At 35.5% G+C, this 25,228-nt stretch overlaps 3 protein-coding genes across 3 annotated transcripts in view; 1 reads left to right on the forward strand and 2 right to left on the reverse strand.

Annotated features, from left to right (window-relative positions):
• Window positions 1-1,270: 1,270 nt before the first annotated feature.
• On the forward strand, window positions 1,271-11,948 carry tspan33b (tetraspanin 33b). The gene is made up of 8 exons (XM_042744359.1): window positions 1,271-1,505; window positions 4,489-4,546; window positions 4,643-4,770; window positions 5,328-5,402; window positions 6,160-6,255; window positions 6,883-7,011; window positions 9,659-9,820; window positions 11,681-11,948. Exons 1-8 carry the CDS (start codon window positions 1,410-1,412, stop codon window positions 11,747-11,749), a joined length of 813 nt encoding a protein of 270 aa, XP_042600293.1. The 5' UTR covers window positions 1,271-1,409; the 3' UTR covers window positions 11,750-11,948.
• ttc38 (tetratricopeptide repeat domain 38) lies at window positions 11,342-21,260 on the reverse strand. Its single transcript, XM_042744358.1, has 14 exons — window positions 21,109-21,260; window positions 20,470-20,547; window positions 20,310-20,391; window positions 19,997-20,168; window positions 19,040-19,213; window positions 18,819-18,894; window positions 18,151-18,270; window positions 17,994-18,053; window positions 17,656-17,694; window positions 16,452-16,533; window positions 14,918-15,083; window positions 13,298-13,457; window positions 13,143-13,216; window positions 11,342-12,363 (listed from the first exon to the last, which is right to left on the reverse strand). Exons 1-14 carry the CDS (start codon window positions 21,136-21,138, stop codon window positions 12,276-12,278), a joined length of 1,401 nt encoding a protein of 466 aa, XP_042600292.1. The 5' UTR covers window positions 21,139-21,260; the 3' UTR covers window positions 11,342-12,275.
• Window positions 21,261-21,937: 677 nt separating this feature from the next.
• The window catches only part of mical3a (microtubule associated monooxygenase, calponin and LIM domain containing 3a), a 77,132-nt gene continuing 73,841 nt past the window's right edge, over window positions 21,938-25,228 (reverse strand). The window contains exons 48-49 of the mRNA XM_042744357.1: window positions 23,846-23,919; window positions 21,938-23,753 (exon numbers count right to left, since the gene is read on the reverse strand). Of these exons, the coding sequence (XP_042600291.1) occupies window positions 23,569-23,753; window positions 23,846-23,919 (259 nt within the window). The 3' untranslated portion in view covers window positions 21,938-23,568. The remainder of the gene's footprint in view (window positions 23,754-23,845; window positions 23,920-25,228) is intronic.

A 25,228-nucleotide genomic window follows, 5' to 3' on the forward strand; every position in this document is an offset into this window, starting at 1 on the left:
GTGACAAAAAGAGATACCCAGAATTCCTTCTGTAAAAACATTTGACTCTAATATGTCAAAAAAAATTAAACAAGAATTTTGAAACTGACTTCATCCAGTGTTCAGATTTTTGTACTAGAAATTTATGCAAATTAGCGCATATTTCATTACATAATTTGCATATTTAAATATAACATTTTAGAAAACTTGTAATATAAAAAATGTTTGCAATTATCAATGTAATCAATCAACTTGGTAAGTAAGGTGATAACTATGTTATTTTTTTTACCCTATTCACCTGCAGACTGATCACAAATAGCGGTATATGGTCATAATACAAATAATTAGCTTTCACTGAAGATCAAAATAATGTGTGCCTTTCTAAAACCAACTATGCCAAGCACTGCTTTAATATAGACAGCTTTGTATATCAGTCCCATTAAGTGAAGTCATTAGACATTGCAGAGCAATACTGTTCTTGGTCGGATCAATACTCTTAAAGCTACAGTATATTTTGAAAGCTACTGAGTAGCATCTGAATGTGGTAATATGAGTATTATGATAGACTATACTGGATCCATATCGCATAGAGTGGATACAGCCAGTGTATTTGTGGATGAGGGCGGAAACAAACAAATCAATGTCTTGGATCTGATGATGTACACTGGTCTGTCTCCAAACTTTCAAAGAAAATCCTTTCAGGGCCTGTAGCAATAAACCTGTGAGAAAGAATCTCAACAACCCGATTGATTGTCCTTCGGCTCTCGTGAATAAAGGATTCAATGAGCTTTACAGACGCAGTCCAGAAAAACAGCAGAGCTCCCAGTGGGAAAAGCCAGTCAGACAACCAGCAGAGCCCAAACCACTCCTGAAACTGCAGTTTCACGACGGGCCATTTATATGTAGAACGGCTTTCCAGCAGTAGAGGAGTGCTTCCGCTGCCTGCCCTGGTTTCACAATCCTTGATCTACCAAGAGTCCCGCAGCACCCTTCTAATAAAATCATCACTTTGAACCGAAAAGCAGGCAGGTGACAGTCTGATTCACTGAAGTCTCAGGGTCTCTTTTTCTTCTGTCTATTATCACCCGCCTTTATATCTTCTGATATTGAGCTAGAGGAGAATATTGCAGAAACTAGAACATCGAAAAGCCTTGTCTGTTTTGCCTAGCTGCAAATTCTTGCCCTGGCGGTACTGGTGATAGAAAACAATAGAACAGAGCTTTCAAAGCATCCAAAGGTGGCTTTTGTGTAACGTGTGCTCTGGCCATTTCCACAGACACTAAAGTACGTGGTGCATCAGTCCACACGTACAGCAGCTGTTGCAGTCCATTTCTAGCTATAGCTGCGGCCCGAAACATACATGGTGGATGGTATATCTGTTCTGCGATTGATGATTTTTTTAAATCCTCAGCCTCTACAAATCTGTTGTAATGGATAGGCAGGTGAGCCTTAACAGGACGGAAATGTTCTCTTTCGTCAACCCTTGGATTCGGTACTTCCTGTTCTTCTTCAGCTTTTTATTCTGGGTAAGTGAGGCCTCTGACACCAGCTCCAAAAAATGTTTTTCTGATGAAGAAGACAACACCACCACGCAGAACATAATAACCTCTTTCATCATCTAAAAAAATAAATAAAACATCAGGGGGTGTAATTTAGTCTTTTCAACAGACTCGCTGTTGCAACTGTTCTGCAACCTTGATGTTTTCAACACAACACGACTCAATTCGGAGCTCTCTATATGCATACAATTGCAAGGAAGAATTTTATAGCTATGAAAAAGAGTAAAAATACCACTCTCCAGCATGTAATCGCTGTACATGATGCAGTGGAAGGCTTGAATCCCCCAAAGAAACATGCAATCAAAACAAAAGCATCTGTTCTCATGTTCTTCTTCTGTTCGTAGAGTTTGTGTTGTGTTTTATCGGTGCATTGACTGTGATAGTGTCTGCATAGATCTGCCATTCAGAATCAAGTAAATTGCTCACGCTGCAGAATTTGCCTTGGATTATGGTTTTGTTCAAGACTCTCAAGCTTCCTGTAAACTTCCCATTGGATTTAAAATGTTCTGTACAGGATGAAAACACAACATTTCAAAATGCATCCTGACTAGAAAAAAAACAAAACTCCTAAACTCTCAATTCTGATGAAATCTACCTAAACCTGAATAATTATATTATATTTTGGTGCCCTGCTGGCCCAGTTTATTTTCTTGTTTGTTAATTTAATTATTTTTACTTATTTATCATTTATTCTTAGTAAAAGTTAAACTATTTTTCAGATATATTTTATTTTTAAGAAAACATTAACATTTATATGTATTTCCTTATATTTATTGATTTGGGGGTCAGGAAGTTTTTTTTAAATAAATTATACTTTTTAGTAAGTTAAAAATTGCATTGAATTTTTGTGACAGTGGAGACATAAAAAAAAGTTTAAAAACTATATTTTTTAACTATCAGTTTACCAAAGAATTTGGAAAAATGCATCATGGTTTTCAAAAACATATTAAGCAACACAATTGTTTTCAACATTGATCAAAAATAAGAAATGTTTTTTTTTGAGCAGCAAATCAGCATATTAGGATGATTTCTGAAGCATCATGTGACACTGAAAAGACGACTGATGTTAAAAATTCAGCTTTGTGTCACAGGGATAAATTATATGTAAAAATTATTTATTAAATTGTATTGTAAAAAAAAAAAATAGTATTCACATTATAACGGTATTATATATATATGGACCTGGACACCTTACAGTCATTGAGTCGACCATAAACTCCTCTATATACAAAAGTATTCTAGAGTCAGATGTGAGATCCGTCTGACAGCTAAAGTTTGGCAAAGATTGGGTCATACGACAGGACAATGATCTCGAGCACACCAACAAATCTACAACAGAAGAGAATCAAGGTGTTTTTCGATACCCCAACTATATATATATATATATTTATTTATATATATATATATATATATATATATATATATTTATTTGCAAATCAGACTATGATGGACCCCCAACCCCCGTGTTTGAGCAAAACATCTTCTGTTAGCCATCTAGATAATTTGGTTACACTATTAAACAAACCAAAAACTAAACCTTTCTGACAAATAATTGATACAACATTAAAATAAATGGAAATGGAATAAAAGCCACACACTGTGCATCCATCATTTTAAACACTGCTGAATTTTGTCACAGTACCAGCGGTTGCCGTCACTCAAATCATCAACTCTCGTTAAAATTAAATGGTCTGCAGAATGTGATTGCCATTAATTGTCTTTTGTGAGTGAGTGTTGTGCTGGAAACTTTTTCTTTTGTGTTCACATGAACAGCTCTGCCAAATCACACTCTTTCACACTAAACCAATGTTTGTGCACAACAGATGGACCTCTGGACCGAGTGTGACGGCATAATCCATTAGTCTATTGTTCCAGCCGCACTGGCTTGCTGGGTTTTTCAGAAAAGCACAAAACCACATATATGGAGTGGCTGTTTCTGCACTGCACCAAAAAAGCCTTTAACCTGATTCCTTGTTTTTCATATGCAAGCTAAGTACAGAGATGCTCTCAAAGTATTGTCATCAACTCTTAAGGAGTGAGATTCAACTGCTTTTATAAACTCAGGCGGAAGACTCTTCGGCTGCATAATGGAACTGCAGTGGCACTCAGACACACAAAAACCTTATACTGTACCACATGGTGACTGCAGGAATATAACCAGCACTGCCAGCAGGGTCTCAGGACCAGGATATTGCTCAGAGACTCTTACCCTTTAGCTCTGGGAATGCAGCCTTTGATTAAATAATAATAATAATAACCAGTAATAATATATTTATATGGAGAAACCAATGTAATCCAAAAATAAATTCCAATAATCCAATATAAAACCACTTTAAATGACTGAATGTGATTTCATCATATAAAACAATATCAAGTCAAGTGTCATCTGAAAACAAATCACTCTAGAGCTTTTCCCAGAACAAACTTCATATTTCTGAGCTATGGTTACAAAAACATATAAACAAATATATAAATAATGTGTGTGTGTGTATAAATATATATATATATATATATATATATATATATAAAAAAATATATATATATATATATATATATATATATATATATATACAAAAACATACATTCATACAGAAATTATATATTCAGCTTTTCTTTTATATATTTTGCTATTTTTATTTTATGTACAAAAATATTAATAATATTGTTTCATTTTAGCATAAATATATCTCTTACGCTGAATGACCATGAAACATCAACATGATCATTTTATTTTCACATTTTGAAACAGAGTAGACACTAGAGTAGGCATTTAATATGCAAACGTATATAAAATCACTTTTGTACATTTTGATGCAGACACTAAAGTGCAAAGACTTATAAATACACACACACACACACATGCCATCCCATTTTGTATTTTGAGAATGATCAATGTGCATCTGATTATTTCATGTTATTTGTTTATTTATGTTTATTTATCCATTTTTAGGTGTTTTCTCTTATTATTGTAGCTATTGGAGTATATGCCAAAGTTCAGAAAGCAACAGGTATGTGAAGTGTTGTGTGTTCCTCACCTCTGAATAAACTGCAGATGTGTGTGGATCAGTCGAGAGGTTTGCAGTGTTTCTGGGGTTTTTCCACAGACGCAGTGCGTGACACGTTCTTCATTGATCCTGCTGTGATACTCATTGTGGTCGGGGTGGTCATGTTCTTCATCACCTTCTGCGGATGCATCGGAGCTCTGCGAGAAAACATACGGCTCCTCAAAATTGTGAGCATTAATGCATATTCTTCACATTTTTATTCAAAGTGACTTACAAATTAAGATTTAACTTTACCTAGGTTGGGAAGACTAGCACTAGTTGTCACATCAGGGTTATTAAAGCTGTAAACTAAAACTATTTAAAACAAATTGTTAATTCAAATAAATTAGAAATACAATAACATATAAATATCAGATGAAAATCTAAAAATTTTGAAATGCAATTAACTAAAATGTCCTTAAAATAAAAAATAAAACTTAGCTAAAATGAAAAAGAAAAAAAAAGTACTATTAAAAACCTAATAAAATAACAACAGCACAAAAATTACTTAAACTAATTAGAAATCTAAATTATAAAAGTAAAAGCTAAATATTAATTAAATATCAGTAGCCATGTCTTTAAAGTGTAAACTACACAGTGAAAAATTCACTGGCGTACAAACTTTGACTTTGACGACTAGCCCCGGTCTTCCCAACACATCTGTTATCATCAATTAATTTGATCACTTATTTAAATAGCAGTTAAGGACAATTATCACTTGGTTTTCTTTCCTGCTCCTTTCCAGTTCTCATTTAGTCTTACCCTGGTCTTTCTAACCCAGATGGTCATTGCAATCCTGGGCTTCTTCTACTCTGACCAGGTGGGCTTTCACTTGAAACTTCAGTGTATAAACTAGACAGGTTTTCTGCAGCACTGATACAGGATACAGGCTATCATATGAAACATATTTCATTGTTATGACTTTCACACACTGCAGGTTGTTAAAGATTAATTGAAACATTAGGCTTTGGCTTGGTTAACCTCTTTTAGCAGTCATCTGTCAGTCTCATGGGATAGCAAGTCGATTTAAAAGCAATCCACCATTCAGTTCCATTGTTCATCTTATCCTTAACGCCAATTCCCACTATAGAGTTTCCTATCGTTCTACCATTACCTCATCCTAAGTTCTAAAGTTCTACAGTCCAGGAAAAGGTCCCATCGAGTGTATTACATCACACTATACTTCACCGTCAGAGCGCAGCGCACACAGTTAAACAGGGCAGTTTAACGACGCTGCTTAATGATTAAAGAGCTTTGCCACATCAAAGTGGAACCAAATGTTCTGTTTCGATGGAGGCTTTCTAGGAGGCTTCCTGTTAATGACATTCAGAGGTGCTTGAACATGCCAGCGTTAGAGGAACTGACAGGGGAGAAGCAGAGAGCTCAGGAGGGCCCCAAGAGTTAATTACCACACTAAAGCATATGCTATTAGAGCCGCCATGGTGAATTAGCGCCATCGACCTGTCTCCCGTAGCACAATTACATATGCATATACAACCCAGATGGAAGTGTTTGATTTTTAGGTATGTATGGAAATATACTTGGTGGCTAGACTGTATGAAGTGTCATGTTCACAGACACACGATGCACTGGGGAAATTCGTGAAAAAAGCTATTGTGCACTATCGAGATGACCTGGACCTTCAAAACCTAATGGACTACATCCAAAAAGAGGTAAGGGTGTTATTTTGCTCAGGCTCTGCAAATTCTTTATGCATAAAGAGAACAATGAAAAAAAAAAAAAAAAAAAAAAAAAAAGTTTTTAAAAACAGACAAAAAAAATATACACAAAAAACAAAAAAAACACAAAAAAAAAAAAATATATATATATATATATATATATATATATATATATATATATATATATATATATATATATATATATATATATATATATATATATATATTTATTATTATTATTTTTTTCATATATATTGTTCTTTTTGTCCATTTGTTTAAGTGGTCAGCTGGACATTCTGTAAACATTTTTTTTTTTTTTTTTTTTTTTTTAAGGTTAAGGTGACATGAAGGTTAGAACAAGATGACACAATTTTCACTGTTTGGTGCACTATATATACCTATACTCTATACCTACCTTTTGTTTGGTAATGGTAATATGAACCCATTCATGGCTCTCTAAATAAGAAAATGTTCTACTCTCCAATACAGCACAGAATGTTCTCCTGCCTCTCTGTCCTTCTCATAGTGAAAATTCTTATGGGTCCGGCAAACACAAGGTGAATATGTGGTCTGAGAGACAGTGTCTAAAAATACTTTTGCTCCATCCGCTTTTCCTTACAGTTCAAATGCTGTGGTTGGAACAACTACACCGACTGGTCCTGGAACCTCTACTTCAACTGCACCCCGTCAAACCCCAGCACTGAGAGATGCGCGGTTCCCTTCTCATGCTGCACTCCTCTACCAGGAGAGGTGAGAGTCAAGCACCTGATTTTTAATCTGCAGTTATAAATATCCAAAATGAAAACGGACATAGAAATAGAAGCAGATATGAGGTCTGTCTGTGAAGCGAGGATTCATATGGCGCTTTATGGGTTGAAATAACTTTGGTGTGACTGAAGCTCTAAATCATTATAATTACATTTAACTTTACAATATTGTTTTATATTTCCCCAGTTTCACCCCTTCAAATTTAAAACATTCCCTCAAATGTTCTTGGTACAGTAACTGTATTATCTATAATCATCTCTGCATAATGACCTAAAAATAGCACCTATGCATATCATTTAAAAGTTTGGAGTCAGATTTTTAATGTTATTGAAAGACGTCTCTTATCTACTTGATCAAAAATACAGTAAAACTAATATTGTGAAATATTATTTCAATTAAAATTAATTATATTAGAACATATTTGAACAGTCTTCAGTGTCACTTGATCCTTCAGAAATCATTCTAATATGCTGCTTCTGATAAAACATGTCTTATTATCAATAGTAAACAGTCAAGCTGCTAAATAATTTTGTGAAACTTCTTTTCAGGATTGTTTTTTTTTTTTTTGATATATAGAAAGTTGGTATATAGAAAATTTATTTGAAATTGTTTAAGTTCATAACATAATTCAGAAGTTTTTCTAAGAGATTGGAATCAATTTTCAACTAGTGGACTGATTGTGAAAAAAAAGTGCCAAAAGGACTCTAGCCATGTACATCAAAGACTTGCTGGTCCATGTTCAACTAACCAGAACCTAGCAACCACACAGAAACAGGTTAACAACCACTCAGAACACTTTATCCACTGCAGATCTAGCAAATGTCGCACAGGCAAACACCATGCACTCACAAGTTCAGAAAGTGTCAAATTTGAGTTCAGTTATACAGTGATCCTTCATTTTGATCCTTTATTTGAACACAATCCCTCCCCTTTTGTTCTCAGTCTTTGTAGTCTAGCATTAGTGCAAAGGCAAAGTTGTGTTATTTTTCATCTCATCAGCTCAACAAAACTGTATGTGGTCATTGGTTTATTGCACTCTGCAACAAAGTGCCATGAAAGACGGATTCAAAGTGTCGAGTCAGCCTTTGCCCTTCCTCTACGCCTTCATCTTTAACGATGATGGCCTGTGCCGCTAATTAGCCCAGTTATAATCACATCAGTAAGAGCTTTGTGAAGTTAAACAGATTGGGTTTACCAAACGTATCAGTAATACAAAGTTTCAATTTCGACACAGTTGTCACAGCAGCAACTCGAGGAGAATTTATGAGTTCTGAATTGCATTCTTGCCTCTCAAGACAGCAGATGACCGAGCGGTGCCATTTTGGCATGACGTCCAAAGCAGCTGCTTGGCTGAAATGCTAAATGTGTGCTCCGATTCAATCCGTGAGACGTGTGTAAATGCTGATAAGATACTCAAACAGATCATAGATCACCGATTTAGAGCCACTCCTTGGCAGACCTAAATATTATGATCTCTGTTCCCTTGGCAAATGTCTACGGTGATTGCTGGATAAACACGCTCTAAACAGGTCAGAGCGGACGAAATGCAATTCTTTCAAACAAAAACAGAAGGAAATCGAGGAGCTATGTCACATTTAAAGACGCTGAGAGCGTAAAGCTGTGTTGTTTACAGGTTTAATTGTTTTCCAGTATTCAAACGTATTGTTTGAAGTGAAAAGAATGACAGAACATGCGGTGATTCATCCAAACAGATGTTCACATGAAGACGATGGCATCTGCGCAAGCAATATGAAAATGATTCATAGCATTATTTCAGGGAGACCTGCAGGGATCACATGCGTTAGTTTAACCACCAACAAAATATATTTATAAATGCTGTTAAAAGTGATATTTTATCCCCTTTTGGACATTAAAATGATCTTTCAGATGCAAACGTGTAGTTTCTTGTCAGTTATCAGTCATGGATACTGCAAGCTGTGTGAAATCTCTGTAGAAATGGGGTGATGAATGATTTAACCACACATTAAGGAAATTCCTGGTGCAAACATTCGATTGAAAACTGCATATGTCTACAGATGTGACCTTGACCTGCATTCTACATCTGCAGCCCACTAAACAAAAGGGAATTCAACATCCTCGGGTTGCGTGGTAAAAGAGTTGTAAAAAGCTTGAGGGGAAGTGACCGGCCCTGACCCATTAGATAACGTAGGATGCAGTCGAGTCAGAAAATCTAGTTGGCTTGGGTAGGTGTTAAAAATGTGCATGCCAAATGAAAATAATCATCAACGACAGAATCAAAAGCACTAAGAATCTCTACAATATGAATTAATTTACATGCGTGCTTGTCAGGACAGCTGCTAATGTGTGCAGGTGTTTTTTTTTTTTTTTTTTTATGGTGTTATGAAGATGCTAAGGTGTTTTGGGAGGTTGTTAGATGTTTGCTTACTCTCCCAAAACCACCTCAGATTATATTCTGGACCCAGATATGGCAAAAATATGCATAGTATTAATAGTGCTGCTTGTTTTAGCAATCCTAATAATTAATCATGTTTGTATTTGTATACTATAGATTTAAAATGAGGTACATTAAGCAAGCATGACTAGAATGAGGCTAAAACATTACTGCCCCCTGCTGCTTATAGACTTAAAACATCTTGTACTGTTTCAGACTGTGATCAACACCATGTGTGGTTTTGGGGTTCAAACACAAGACCACCTGGACACCACTAAATCGATCTATCCGGTGGGCTGTGCAGACAGAGCTGTAATATGGATTGAATCTCACCTGCTGTTAGTTGGGGCGCTCACGCTGGGTCTTGCTTTACCACAGGTAACATTTAGCTTGTGAGTGATTTCAGTTTCTAAGACAGATCGTGGATGCTGATTGGTCAGTATAGCAGGATTGTTAAACATTGCTGCACAAACAAAGATTGCACTGAATACTAATGTAATATTACTGCTTTAGCAATCAATATTTAATGGATAGTCCACAAAAAAAAAAAAAAAAATAAATAGTTGTTTACAACCTGTATGAGTTTCTTCTTGAACATTGAAAAATACTGGTAACTAAACAATTCCATTGACTGCACAGTATGGAGGAAAAACACCATAGTCACTGGGGACCGTCAACTACCCACATTCTTCAAAATATGTTCTTTCATGTTTCAATAGAAGAAAGGAACTCATACAGGTTTGGAACAATTTAAGGGTGAGTAAATTTTTACACAACTGGGTGAACTGTCCCCGTTAACCTTTATATTAACATAGTATATATAACACTGAAATAGTAATAAGTGCATAACAACAAAACCTTCTGCCAAACCATGTTTTTGCCTAAATCACTAGTTTAAGCCTATAACAATTATTTGTGTTTTAGAGTCGTCATGATTGATTTCTCTAGAAACCTCAAACTTCTATGTAAATAAAAAAAAAAGGTCAGACTGCTATATTCAGTAAAAGCTGTCATAGCAAGAAAAAAAGGTGTCAAGAAAAGCATTTGCAAGCAAAAAGGGAAAGCGACAGTGCCTGTAATAAATTATGAATCAACATTGCGTAGCATAGCATCACATTTACAGTTCACCGACTAGGTTCGGAAACTTTTTATAATGGCAACAATGTCAGGTTCTAAATGGGCAATTATTTTGTTATTACTGTTTTATCATATCTGATATGAAACGCAGTCGTTATCAGTAGTGCCAGCATTGCCAAACTTTTGTAACCTTGTTTTCAACAAGTCCAAACAACAGCGGCCATTGGTGCACCTCACATCATCAGACTCATCTGCGCAAAACACCGGAGCCAAAGCACAAATCAAGTGACCAGCACTATGTTCATCCGCAAGTACCTTGTAGTTTTAGGCTTCATAGTTCTTAAATGCTTCACAGTTCATTAAACTTATCTTTCAGATCAAAACAACTGCCTTAAAATCCATGCTCCAATCCATTTGTCCTTTGTAGGGTCGTGCTGGGGGTATATTTTTGCAAATGTGGGTATTGGGACAGGACCTAGTTTGTGAATTACAGGTGTCACAGTGTGACTTTTTTGCATGTGACTAAAATTACATCAGTTGGTGGTGACAATTTTTTAAGTAATTGAATCATTCAGCCAGTTTATTCAAAACAAGCTGATTCATTCAGAGAGAAAACATATAATTGTCTTTGAGTTAGAGTTTTTCAATCATTCAGTCAACCATTCAGATTTCATTCAGAAAAAAAACAAAAAACTTTTGATCAGAGACTCACAATGGTCCATTCTGCTGTGGCTTTGTTAGAAACCATTTTCATAGGTGGAGCAGAAACAAAGTAACTGGCAATATCGTGTCTGTTCATTATAAATCAGTGAAGCATACATCTCTCTGTGTGTGACCTTTTTAATAATTCATATAATTAAAGATATAGATACAGATGACCTGAATTATACACACATTCCCAAGACACTGTTAAATGTACCTCAAAAAATCATGCACCACCAATATATATATATATATATACACACATATATATACATATGGTCTTTTAAGATTTTGATCCTTTTGAAATGAATGTTGTGTATTCGTATCCAGTATCACTGAATGCAATGAACTGCATTTCCATTCATGAATTTTTCAGTGGGTGTTGGGCAGAAACTGAAATTGCTATCCTCTCTCCATGCACACTGCTGTCCTGACACAGTTCTTCTGTTTGATCTGCAGATCGCAGGCATCATTCTGTCTCACATCCTCGTTTCTGAGATCCAGAAAGAGATCGGATCCGTCATGTAGAAGCAGCAGACAATCACCTGCAGTACCGCCAAACTCATGCTTTCATTCTGCACTGACTGCTCTCACACTTCCAGCACAATTTCCTATCAGTTTCATTTCACTATGCCTTGGAGCCAGTTCTTATTTATTTGCTATTTTGGTTTACATTTTTATGTTATTTGATAAAAAAAAAAAAATGTTTTTCATTACAAATTCAAAAGTCTGGAGGCACACAGCATTGAATAATCACGGTCATTTGTTGCATGCCTACTGCTGGACTTGATTAACACATAATGCAAAAGGAAAATCTTTTCAAAGACTTTCCATTTCGTTTATGTCTTGCGATGTAGGCGGAAGAGACCAGACTAACAGTTTAACATTGCTGGAGGAGTGATCCCATTAAACACAAGACTTTGTTCAGTGCAAACTCTTGGGCTGTACTCAGGCTCTCTGATCTGGTGTCTACAGTTAATTGTGTTAGTAAAGCAGCCCGTAATTAAACCAACAGAGAACAGGCTGTTAACTGTGTAGGGAATGGGGTCTGAATTTAAACATGTAAGGAGTGGGCTCTCTGGATCAGCCGGTCTGTGAGCAGGGAGTTTGGTCGCACTGCGTCTCTCTCGATCAGCATGCATCTAGGGAAAAAAACACACAACACCTGCTTCCTCAGAAAGAGTCCAAGAAAATCCCTGCAGGAGAACATTTCTGTCTGAATGAGGCATTTTTAAAATAGTCACTTGCACTTCATTTTATGCACAACCTGTGTAGAACAGGTGGGAGTTTGCGATTTAGAAGAGTTTGGATTTATGAGCACTGCATACTAATGAAATGCAACATGTAAATTTGTGTTTGAATCTGAATTACACAGAATTACCTGGCATCCGCAGACAGTTTGGTTATAATTAGCACATCAACTGACATGACAATTCATCTTTAATGGGAAACCTGTGGCCTTGTATGGCAGTTTTATTAATTTCTACATGAAAATGACTGTGCACTTCTGCTGTGTGCCTTTGTTCACAACCAGTTCAAAGAATGCAGAGAATCTTCACCCATTTTTCTTTTTTAAAAGGCCATGGCTTTTGATCTATTATACTCTTCAGTTAACAAAAGTTTTTTGTTGTTGTTGTTGTTATTTATCAGCTTGGAAAGAATAAAATATCAATTCATTTTTTTTTTTTTTATTGTATATTTGTGGAACATATGAACACACCTGTTATGTCAAATAACATAATTAATTATTATTATTATTATTATTGTTATTATTATTATTATTATTATTATTATCTTGAAGATTTGATTTTATCTTTTCAAAAAAAAAATTTCTTTAAAGTGCAGCATAAAAGCACAAAAAGACAAAAATGAGCTATTTGAAAACCATTTTTCACTTAGAAGGGTATAACACAATGTTTACCTGGCAAATTGTTGGTGTTCTTTGTCTCCAGACTTCATGGCAGCATGAATAAGGAGCTGACTGAAAACATCTCTCTGCAGAAGAACAAATAAAGAGGTTGTTTAGAATGGAGACACTGCTTATCTTATACGTGCTGTAGTGCTGTGGTGAAAGACCTGTGCGTCACTGCCCCCTATCTCTACAACACGGTCTTTGATGGGTTTGAGCAGCTCCACGGCCTGGCTGTAGTTTCCCTGGTCATACTCCAGCAGAGCCTGACACATGGGCAGCCCCACACGCTCGGCTATCTGGAGCTGATGGTTCTCAGCTGGGTCTCTAAAGAAGGAAAAGTGTTAAAATAGACATTTCTGTCATCATTTAGTCATTCCCTGTACAACAAATATGACTTTTTTTTGGAGTTTGCGAGCTCCTGGTCAATGTATGTTAACCGTAGCATGAATGTGAACTGACTTTTTATTCAAAACATTTTATTCAAGAAAATTATAACATTTTATATCAAATGTTTAGAAGCTTTATTCATTGTTTAGACCATAGGTTTTCAAACTGTCCACAAAAAGGTTGAAGACAAAGCTAAAATAGTGTTAATTTATAAAGAATTTATAAATAAATAAATAAATAAATAATGATTATTAATAATATGATATTATTTATAATAATAATAATAATAATAATAATAATAATTATTATTATTATTATTATTAATATTTACATTTTTTATTTTATACAATTTAGTAGTTATATACAGGTTAAGGGGCCTTTTAAACAGAATGTGTTTTTGTGCTGCATTGTTTTTCGATGTAAATATGTGCTAGACAGATCTCACAATGGATCGCAAAAATGTGAGATGCAGAGTACTGGAACAAAAAAAACGAAAGTAAGGTATAGAGGTGTTTTTTAAAAGTTTAAAAGAGACACTGCAAAAGATGCAAGACGTGAATGCAATGGTCAAACACATCGGTCTACCACGTGTTTACATACAGAGAAAAATAATCAAAAAATTATGAAAAAGTAGGATTCTGTGTGAACAGCCCCTAATATGGCTTCATTCTGCTTTATAAAATCGTTTGAAATCAAAATTAATTTATTCTATTGATATATTAAGCCATAGTTTTGTTTGTTACTCAAAATTACCCAAATGTTGAGTAGAAATAGTGTCAACTTAATAGAAACAAAATATTTTGCAGATTTTACACATTAATAATGTTTTGATTTTTCACAGCATACATTTGTGCAGTACATGAAAATACATAACTGCCTTTTATATATATATTTTTTATTTTATTTTAGGTGGTCCGGGTTTTTTTTTGTTGTTGTTTTTTGTAAAATTGTTACCAAAAGCCTAAAGGTAAAGAGTGGGTAACGAAAGACATTGTGCACTTTGTGAAAACACTGCCTTCTTTGAACAGATGCTGTGCTGAAAATACAGCTCCCAGAGGACTCTTCTCCATCATATTATCTTATAAAACACAACATGCTGACAAGAAATGTATTTTTGTGCTCGGTGATACTTTCGATACACTCTGTGTTCATTCTGTACAACCTTTCCTGGACGTTTGTTTTGGCTGCTATGACAAATTGGAATGAATATGCATGCAGCGCATCAACCTTGAAAACACTAGTCTTCCCCAGAGTAGGGACATTTCTAAGAAATCTCACACGGAGCCTGAAGACACGGTACATTCATCCACAACTCGGCCTCCACAAACTCCCACCCGTGAGCAGAACCTGGCTGAAATGTAATCTCTTGAGTGTGTTATGTAATGTTTGCGACTCACTTGGCTAGTTCCTGGAGACTCTCCAGCAGGCGCTGAGTGGTGGCGGTCTCCTTGCTACCCAAGGAAACCATGAGGAAGTGCAGGTCATTAAAAAGTAACGTGTGGTCTTCTGTATGTGGCTGGGTCACCTGCAGCAGCTCTCGGTAGCGGTCCTTCACGCTCACACCTGCAATGAAAAACATTTTATACACACAAACACGAAAACGTGCCTCTTATTCAACCATAATGCAACACGTTCAGTTTCACATCCCAGCTCATCAGTGTTTCTGAACCATGCCTACAGGCAGCAAAACCAGCCAGACAGAGAGGGACGCTTCACTGGCTGCTACCAGCTTCCCTCCAGATGTCTCGAGGTGCAGTCACGATAGACTTCACACTCCATCCATTTTCATTCATACACATGTGAATACGAGAGAGCAGAAAGTTCATGCTTGCGAACCAAAGTTCAAGTGAAATCTGTCCTGCGAATTAGCTCTTTAGAGTTATTTACAGAACACACAAACTTAAAATCTGCATGGTTTGTAATTTCAGATGCTTTAGAATGGACTTCAGAGGCTGTTTTTCTCTTCTAAATAAACACATGACTACAATACATACTGGTTAGTGCTTTTGTAAAACTGCTTGAAAATATGTTTTGTTTTGTGAAAAGCTTCATAAAAACTGACTATACTTTTCAGCAAAGACCTTAAACGCATCCTTGAAAACAGATCATGACATTCGGTACTTCAGCTGTGCTCATAAATAAGGTAAATAAAAAAAGAACAAGAGCAGTTTTATGTAACGCTAGCCATTTTTCAAACCAGATCACCCTAAGATCAAGAGCAGAAAGGTTGAACTCCCCTTTATCTTCTATTTATCTTCTCTGTGGAATGTCACAAATATCTCAGAAAATATCTTCTAGATGACCGGCTGAATTTTACAGATTGCACTGTAAATGTCTCTCCCTGCAACTACATGTTCCACAAGGAAACGTGTTTTTTCAAGCCTTTCCAATGAACTTGACTGCAAAAATCATTTTCTTAATCAGTACTTTTGCTATGTCTAAACTTGAGACGCAAAATTGTTTGATATAATATATAATAATATTTTTTTCTTTGTGTTTTAAGCATAAATCAAGACATTTTTAAAATATAAATACAGATAAATGCAGATTAGTTATTATTTAATCTTCTTGTTTATAGTATAAGCAATGCCCACATTTTAAACCCCATCCATCTGCTGTTTCCACCAGTCTAGTTCTTTACCCAAAATACACTTGTTTTCAAGGTTCAGAAGCCTGCCTAACAACATTCAAGTGCTTTTCACATCACATCAGGGCTTTTCAACAAAGCAGATTCATGTGTTATATTCCAGTGCAGACTTCAGACACAACCTGCCTTGATTAAACAGTCAAATGCAAATGTGTTCAGCACGCGCTGGCTGTTGATGGATTCCTACCAGAAATAGACTCACCCGACACATTTCTCTGCTCCTGCTCAGAAAAAGTGAGTTGTACGGTTTTCAATCTCTATTTTGAGACTGGATGATATCTTACCCTCCAGCTCTAGTCTGTAGAGCAATGAACAAGAGTCTACGACGTCCAGCATGGCTCCAGACTTCACACTGCGCCGAGAAACCTGGAGAAAGGTTTCAAATGTCACATTACCAGTAACTTCAACTGCATTCATCTATATTTTCGATCAAATTATTATATTATATAATGATTTTGACAGGTCATATACTGAATTATTCAGATAAATAATTCTATATATATGGATGCCCCTTTATAATCACCAGGTTTGGCAATTTCAGCTATATCCATTGCGAACAGGTGCATAAAATCAAGCATACAGAGTATGTAGATGCCATCCTTTTAAATATAATGCAGTGTATGTATTCTCTTCTAACATAGTTGGCAAAAACAAAAGTCCAAACTAGAATGATTTCATGAATATATTAGAGGTATTCTAGTGGTCACAAACTTCTGGCTATGTAAAATCACAATAAACTACTTTAACTACTGGGATTTATATAACTGAACTTTTAAGTTTGTTAATGGCTTATGAAAGTTGTTATGCGTGTTATCTACATTTTTAAGAGCTTTCTAATTATAAAGTGCTCTTCTTAAGAGTGTCGTGGCTTCACTTGACTGACTAAATGCACCTGCTGAGATGAATGTAAAGATATTCATCTCACATCACATCAACCATCCCATTCAAGATAAAGATTTTTTTTAAAAATAAAGAATTATCAGTTACATAATTGCTCTAGACTTTAGTTTCACAGCTTTCAATTTTTTAATTTCCATTTACTGACGGTCTGTTGACAGTGTGCCCCTGCAGTATATATTCAAGAGAATGCAGCCTAAAGATTATGACCTGACACCCATATGCTCCTGTCTACATCAATTCAACTTTCACCAGCCAGAATCCGTCACATTCCATATGGAACATATGACAGGATTCACACTTCTTCCCTGGTGTGACTAATTACATTCACTACATGCCTGCAGAATTTATCCTACACTTAAAAAAAAGTACCGTGGCGGTACTACAGGTGGTATCATATGCCACTATCTTTGATATACACTGAATGCTGTGCCTTGGTATTGACACTTCAAAGAATACCATACTACTACCATGATACACAGAAAAAAATATTACAGTATATTAGAATTATATTGGAAACCACCGTAGTACCATGCCACTTCTTAGTTAGCAAATGTAATGTTAGTGGCAAGAGCTCAGCAGTGCACTGACCTGCTCATCAAAAATCTTCAAAGCTGCTTCATAATTACCCTGTGGGAAAAAACATAAATAAATATATATAACATAATTAATGTGTGTGAGAAAAAAGCAAAACAATAAATAAATAAATAAAAAAAATTTGAAAAAAAAAAAAAAAAAAAAATATATATATATATATATATATATATATATATATATATATATATATAAAAAGACAAAACAAACTAAAATCTTTAAAAGAAAATTCTATTTTTTCCACATAGATACATGTTTTGAAAAAAAAAAAAGTGTTTTAAAGTAATAAAGTAAAAAGTAATAATTTTGTTGCCTCCCATGTTATTAGAATTTACCTTTTCAATGTGATATAGAGCCCAGTGCCAGTAATTATGACATGCCAGCATGTCACACACCTTTAGGGGAGATATAACACTATATGACCAAAGTTTTTTACAACCACAGTGTGCTTCTATGTGTTAATCTTAATATGTTCTGGATGGTATTTCTGACCATCCAGTCTTTCTCTGTAGAGGCCATGAACATCAGTCCCTTGTCCATCTCTGCCTTCATCTCATGGACATGAGCCACAGCGTGGACACTCCATCCGTCCTCAGGGGTCAGAGCCAGGGCCTGCAGGCACAATGAATTACAATAATGGTGCATTCAGTTAATGATATTTATAAAGCAGAAAATACTTTTAATAATTACTTTTAAATATAATTTTATTTACTTGTTTTTAAAAAAAAAAAAAAAATAAAAAAAAATAAATAAATAAAAAAAAAAAAAAAAAAAAAAATATATATATATATATATATATATATATATATATATATATATATATATATATATATATATATATATATATAATACATTTTCTGTGTGGGGAACTATAAAATATTCATTGTCTTAGTACACTAGATTTGATTGGACTTGTAAAAAAAAATGAAATCTAATATTATTCAGTTTTTTCAACAGTTTTGCAAGACAAGAACAGCCCATTTACTGTGTCTACGGCATGAAAAAGAGGTTTATCAGATAAAATATTAATATTATCATAATTAATAATGCATGTTTTATAGCTTAATTAGTCATTATTTTACATTATAGTGCCATAACATAAAGTAGTGAGCAATAACGATGAACAACATAAATTTAATATGCAGCTAAAACAAAACTACCTCTTTTGCCATTTTTTCAGCTTCATCATACAAACGAGTCTCAAGAAGCCCAAAGGAATACATCCCTTTAAGATAACTGGAAAAAAAAACCCAACAGAAAACATCAAATGAAAACATCATAATGTATATACAACTGTATAATACAATATATATTTCACAACTCATCACATGGTAAAATGCATTCCAGGACAGCACTGGTGGAGCACTGGCCGGGCACCTGCCTGTAGAAGGGCATCTGTGGTTTCCAGTGGGGCAGAACCCTGGCCACCGAGTCCCTCATCTGAGTCTGTTCACCCAGGTAGAAGAATCCGTCATGGGCAAACTTGAGTGCCAGCATGTGTGTGGGGTGATCCACCAAAATACCCTCCCAAACCTCACAGGCCTTGTGCAGGGCTCTGAAACACACCATTCAATCTACTTCATTCATAACAATTAATTTGACCTTTTACAAATGTATGTTTTTTTTGTAGCATGTATATGCTATTATAGTATTTTTTTCCATGTTTAATTAGCTTTTATTTTTATATTTTCATTTTAATTTATTTGAATTTTTTACTGTTTTTTATATATATTTCTATTTACCTTTTTTAAATGTTATTTTAGTACTTCAACTTAAACTTATCTCAGCACTCCTAATAATTCACCATTTCTAATTATCCCTTTTTTCATTTTATATTTATATTTTATTTCAGCTTATTTCAATTACTGAATATGATTTTAAATAGTTTTAGTCTATGATGAAACTGTATTATTCACCTTTTCAAATCAGAATTTTTTTACTACGCAAAATGTAAAAAACAAAAATTTAATTAGTCACCTCCGACCCTTCTGTTAAAAGTGCTCTTTTGACAATATACTCTTGGTTTTACTAAAGCAAATTCATTAGTGCTGAGAACAAGAAATGATTAGAAAACTTCTGTTTGAAGGTTTCTTTATTCAAGAATTTTAATCAGGCTAAAACTTTCATATGACAGTCACACTCTTTTCTGCCCAAAGATACAAGTGAGCTTGAATCTTAAAAGAACCAATTCATAACTGCTTGTGGGCCGAAGGCAACACTGCTTAAAATGAATCAGAAAAAGACCTCCATTTACAACACTGGCTGCAAAATCGCCATAAAAAAATACAGAAAATCCTTTTATTGAGCGGGGGCGGATGTGAAAGTACAGTACACTCACCCTTTAGAGAAGAGCTCCACGGCTTTCACATGGTTCCTCTCTCTACACGTGAGCTCCTGAGTGTTGGCCAACTCCAGAGTCCTCCTCACTGCGCTGGCCAATCTCTCATCCCGCAGGACTGAACTTCCTGTTCCCACCAACTCCAGCCCAGTAGAGATCACATGACCCATCACTGCAGCACAGAGAAGACACTAATGAGGTATATAGCGGAATACCATAACTGAAATCCAGAAACCATTTAATATTGACTTTTTTTTTTTTTTACAATGGCTTTTAACAGACTACAATGTTCAGTGTTGCAATCAACACATACCAAAGTCCGGGTCTGCAGCTTTGATGGCTGTAATACAGCCTTCTATTCCTCCCAGTGTCTCATTATTACGCCAGGACACATACTGATCACCAAAGACAGAATTATTCAGGTTAGTTATACAAATACACACAGTTATCAGTATCAGCATATGCATATGTACCTGAGACAGTATAGCATCGTATAGTTTACAGGCCTCATTACTGCTGGTGGACAGTGGCAGACCTTCTGATTTCCAAGCCTGACAACACATGCACAACAGGAATGATACACTGTCTGTATGAAGTGTAATTGAAATTTGCTGGCCTAGTAAGATTGCTTAACTGGTTTTGTGCTCCCAATGCAATATTTAATACAATATCTAACGTTAATGCATACTGTGCAGAACAACATGCAAAACACATTAACTTACTTTTTCAAAACAAGAAGTAAACTGATCTGATGTGATACAGAAACTGCTGACAAATCACAAACTGAAACCTATTCTTATGAACAACTGCAGCTTTTACAGTGTACATGTTTTCGTTTTGTTTTTGCATTTATTGTTTGTCTTGTTTACAACGTGTATTGCGTAACAGTTAGGTTGTTTGGAAAGTTTCGTCTTCCTCTGTTTCGTTGTTTAATAAAGTAATCTTAACTAAGTAAACGCCAGTGACAGGGTCACCAGGGTTCAGCAAACTTTTATATACTTGTAACGAGTTCGGATTTGCAGTTACTTTTTATCTCGAAAAACCCATAAAAGTTGTTTCCGTTAAACGCATGCACTGCGAATAACACATTGTAAACAAAACTATTCATTTACCTTGCAGTCCCTGAAACTCGACACGTTCATTCTCACAGCCAGAGGTTTCCTTCAGAGCGATGACAGACAGACTCGTGAGCTCCAGCCTTTGAAGTCGGATTATTCCGATGAATCATTTGAACCAGTTCACAACAACGCTCTAAATGATTCGTTCACGAATCGGAGTGAACGTTGCTAGCCGTTCTAGAGTAACAGTTTAATAATTCAAGAGCTGTCTGTTTCGAACACGTCCGAATCGCATGGTTAATTAGCAACATTTTCAGCCAAGACGTGCAACTGAAACATTATTTTATAGGTACTAAATGGCACTATGAACCGAAATATGGCTGTAATAAAATGAACTGGGACACACATTACAACGAACACACTTTAATAATAAAACTTAATTGAAAATGTGGTTCTGGACCGTTTAAGAGCATAATATGCCAAGATGTCAGGAAATGGGACGATAAATGCTGCGATTCGTTTTCCGAACCAGAACTTTGAACTGTCGAAATGAGCTGTTCAAAGGAACCGATTCCTCACGGAAATGAATCGGACTTCCTACCGCCATTGTCTTCTCCCGACAGTGAATGCACTGCACGCGCCAACGTGAAAATCGGAGGTGGGCTATTGTGCTGCATAAAGCAAAACAATTTTTGCACGTTCCCTACTTACAAAGGTATAGATTTTGTACAGTTTCCCTTGTATATGTATTTTACTGTGTTTTAAAGTCTGAAACGATCAGCTTAATTCTCATGCAAATATTATAATCTTAATAATGGGTTAGCTTTTGAAAGCTGACCAACATTTAAGTAAAAACAAAAAAAACCTTTGGAGCACAGTAGTCTTCATTTGTAACAACTGCATTGTTTTATTGCCTCTGCATACATCCAATACCCTATATGCAAATTAGCAACATGAAGCATTTTCAAGAGCCAACAACATATTTTTTAAAAATTAGGATTCATTTACTTTACATATAATACATTTTTCACACATGTTAATAAATATACCATAAAATCTGTCAAACATTTTACAGTCTAAATAACTATCGTTGACCATGTGTATGTTTTCATTCACAGTTATCTGTACTCACAAGGAAAACAAACAAAAAGAAACCATCTGTGCCCATCTATACAGCATAACGGTGGCTAAAATCAAATGTACACTTAGGAAAAAGGCATGTTCAGTTGCAATATTGATGTTTCGAGCATAACTGCGAGCTCCTGCTGTTAATCAGCACTGGTGTCCGTCGCCAGTGCTGGAACGTTTTCATGTAATATAAAACTTTACAAAGACAATTATAAATAACACACTCTGCGAAGATAAGAAAACTCTGTGGATGTGAAGAGCTGTTGCATGAGAAGTTAAAGGCATTTTGCTCCAAACCTAGAGGAAGTGGAAAGTACGACACCAAACCTTGGTGGCAGGTAATTAAATGTGAAATTCGGCAATATTTCTCCATCTGATTTAATACTAAATAAACTCAGAAAAGCTGTGGGTGCCTAAATTGTTCTTGAAACCACTGACCAACCAACAAAATGCATAATGCATTTGATTGTATATCAATGCATATTGAGTCTATATGTATATTCTTATGAACTATCTGCACTGAGGAATTTTATATACTATATATATACATACTTCACTGCTTTATGTAAATTATAGTACAAGTATCAGATATTCTTCGATTATAAATGATTGTAAACTGATTTCAGGATATATGTGTGGTAACACCATTCAAGACAAATGGAAACCAACATCAGTGAAGTATGTAAAATCGAGACAATATCTCTAATATCAGGTGGCTACTGACAGATTTGAAAATTGTACAATTGTCGATGCTACAAACACAACACGTGTCAGTCACTGATGGGTGTCTGTGACAATTACAGAAGTCCATCAGATGCTTGTCTGTAAACCACATTCATCTGTTGCATGGAGGTCTGATGCTTATAGTGTGTTATATTACACAGGAGAGGAGTGCATGAAGGGAGAGAAGACAGCTGTACTTTTTCAGTCAGTAGTCAAGGTAGAAAATGCATTATATGAAATCAAGTCCAAAGGTCTCTCGCCCATGAAAACGTAACCGTTGTTTGATCAGACGTTCTCTGAAAACAAGACTGGCTGTTTGTACTGTAGGATCATTAGTCTCAGACTTCCTCAACGTCAGCAGGATTGATATGTCCCTTTTCAAGACCAAAAAACTTCAAATAAAAATCTAAATATATCTGTAAATTGATACATTCTCCCATTCTGAATGAGAGAATGTCTTGCACAGAACCAATGCCTTGGCTGAGTCGTGCCAGGAGAACTCGTAAACATCATCATCGTGCTCATGAGTGGATTTGTAAACGTTGTTGACATGCCCAGCAAAATCGAAGGGGGAGACAGACCGATTCTTTCTGCAAATTTTTTACACTCCCTGCAGTGAAACTGGGAATCGCTGGCGGCCAGAAGCGTTTTGCCATTGTTATGCTAAGCCCAGTTGAGGTTGAAACCCTTAGAGAGCATCACCCCCTCCAGGTCTTTATCCTCTTCTTTCTCTCTGAGTCTCTGCTCCTCCAGCAGGGCCACCAGAGAATCTCTTTGCTCGACTACCTCCAACATCTCATTCAGAATCTGTTTCTCCTCCGCAAGTTCCTCCTCAGTCTTCAGATGGTCTGCAGAGAGAGAAACATTGATTTAAAGAGAATGCGTATCTCTTTTTTTTTGCTTTACAATATGATCAGGCCTATACTGGAATACAAAGTACCATCTAATGCCATGCGCTCTCGCAGTTCCTGTTGCAGTCGACTCTGTCTGTCCTCCAACTCCAGCTCACGAGCACTGCAGAGAGGCAGGGGGAAGTAGAATTAAATGGAAGAAGAGAACAAATGACTGTTAAACTATTGAGTTTGTATGAGGTATTTTGAAAAATCTTTGATGATCAAAGATAATGTGACACATGGACATCAAGGAACCATCTGCCTTTAAAGCACCATAATGTTTGGTTTATGCTTGACAGCTCACACAAACATGAGAGTGTGGATGAGCAGATGCACTTCTAAGCCGCATGCTTTGAGAAGAACTAAAGCAAACGTTAAAAGCACTGTTGGATCTTCTGTTATTTGGTTGATCAGTTGTTTCTGTTATTAAACATCTTGCACTGTTATTACATCTTGTTCCTGTGGCTCAGTGGTAGAGCATTGCATTAGCAGCGCAAAAGGTCATGGGTTCAATTCCCAGGGAACACACATACTGGTAAAAAAAATGTGTAGCCTGAATGCACTGTAAGTCGCTTTGGATAAAAGCGTCTGCTAAATGCATTAATGTAAATGTTATTAAAATTCGGTCTAATAATGGTTGCTAAATGTGAATTCAGGCATCACAACCTTAAAATACACATTATTAATTTAGAGATAAGCTAAAGATTACATTTTAAAGTCTTATTAAATAATAAGTGTATTAAAGATTCTACATTTGGAAAAATCAAAATATGAAAATATAGGAAACAAGCACACAATTACATATATCCAATACTGACCGACTGAACTTCAGAGCTGATGACAAATATGATACAGCCTATAACTCCAAAACTATAGTATCTCCATATGGAGAGCCCACAAACAGTTTTTCTTCTCTTGATTAAATTGACTCTTTGTAATTTAGGTTTTGTTGATGAAACTGTCTTTTGCCTGAACGTATGGGCCATTTGGTGCTCATCTTTGCAAACAAAGATGCACAGTTGATTGCATCTGAGGCACAGTCACTATGTAATTGCATCTTGTATCCACACAATGTAAACAGAACAAACAGAATCAAATAAATGCATCTGGTATAATCTTTCAGCGCCATGTCGTTGCCTACAGCAAATTTGCCTGTTATAGAGACCATCCGTTCTTGTTTAAAAAGACAAATCATTTGTTCCTTTTGTACAATGAATAAAATCATCCAGACTCCAGACAATAAACTTTGTTTGCTACTTTGTTAATATTACATTTTGGGGAAGAAAAAAAAAAGGAGCAAAAATAAAATAAGATTTACATAAATTATCATGCACATTCTTAACTTCAACTTAAAAAAGGTTTTGATTTATTTTATACAGTTTTTTTTTTTAATCATAAAATTATTTCAAATATAAAAGTCAAAACACCCT

The sequence above is a fragment of the Cyprinus carpio genome, chromosome B18 (assembly GCF_018340385.1).
Source record: "Cyprinus carpio isolate SPL01 chromosome B18, ASM1834038v1, whole genome shotgun sequence".
NCBI lineage: Eukaryota > Metazoa > Chordata > Actinopteri > Cypriniformes > Cyprinidae > Cyprinus > Cyprinus carpio.

Coding starts and splice junctions, on each gene's coding strand:
- tspan33b (XM_042744359.1), top strand. CDS start 1,410: ATGGATAGGCAGGTGAGCCTTAACAGGACGGAAATGTTCTCTTTCGTC. Junction 7,012..9,658: donor GCACTCCTCTACCAGGAGAG/GTGAGAGTCAAG, acceptor GTACTGTTTCAG/ACTGTGATCAACACCATGTG. Junction 9,821..11,680: donor TGGGTCTTGCTTTACCACAG/GTAACATTTAGC, acceptor TTTGATCTGCAG/ATCGCAGGCATCATTCTGTC.
- ttc38 (XM_042744358.1), bottom strand. CDS start 21,138: ATGAACGTGTCGAGTTTCAGGGACTGCAAG. Junction 20,548..21,108: donor CGAGTTTCAGGGACTGCAAG/GTAAATGAATAG, acceptor ATGTGTTGTCAG/GCTTGGAAATCAGAAGGTCT. Junction 19,214..19,996: donor GTGGAGCTCTTCTCTAAAGG/GTGAGTGTACTG, acceptor GGTGTGTTTCAG/AGCCCTGCACAAGGCCTGTG.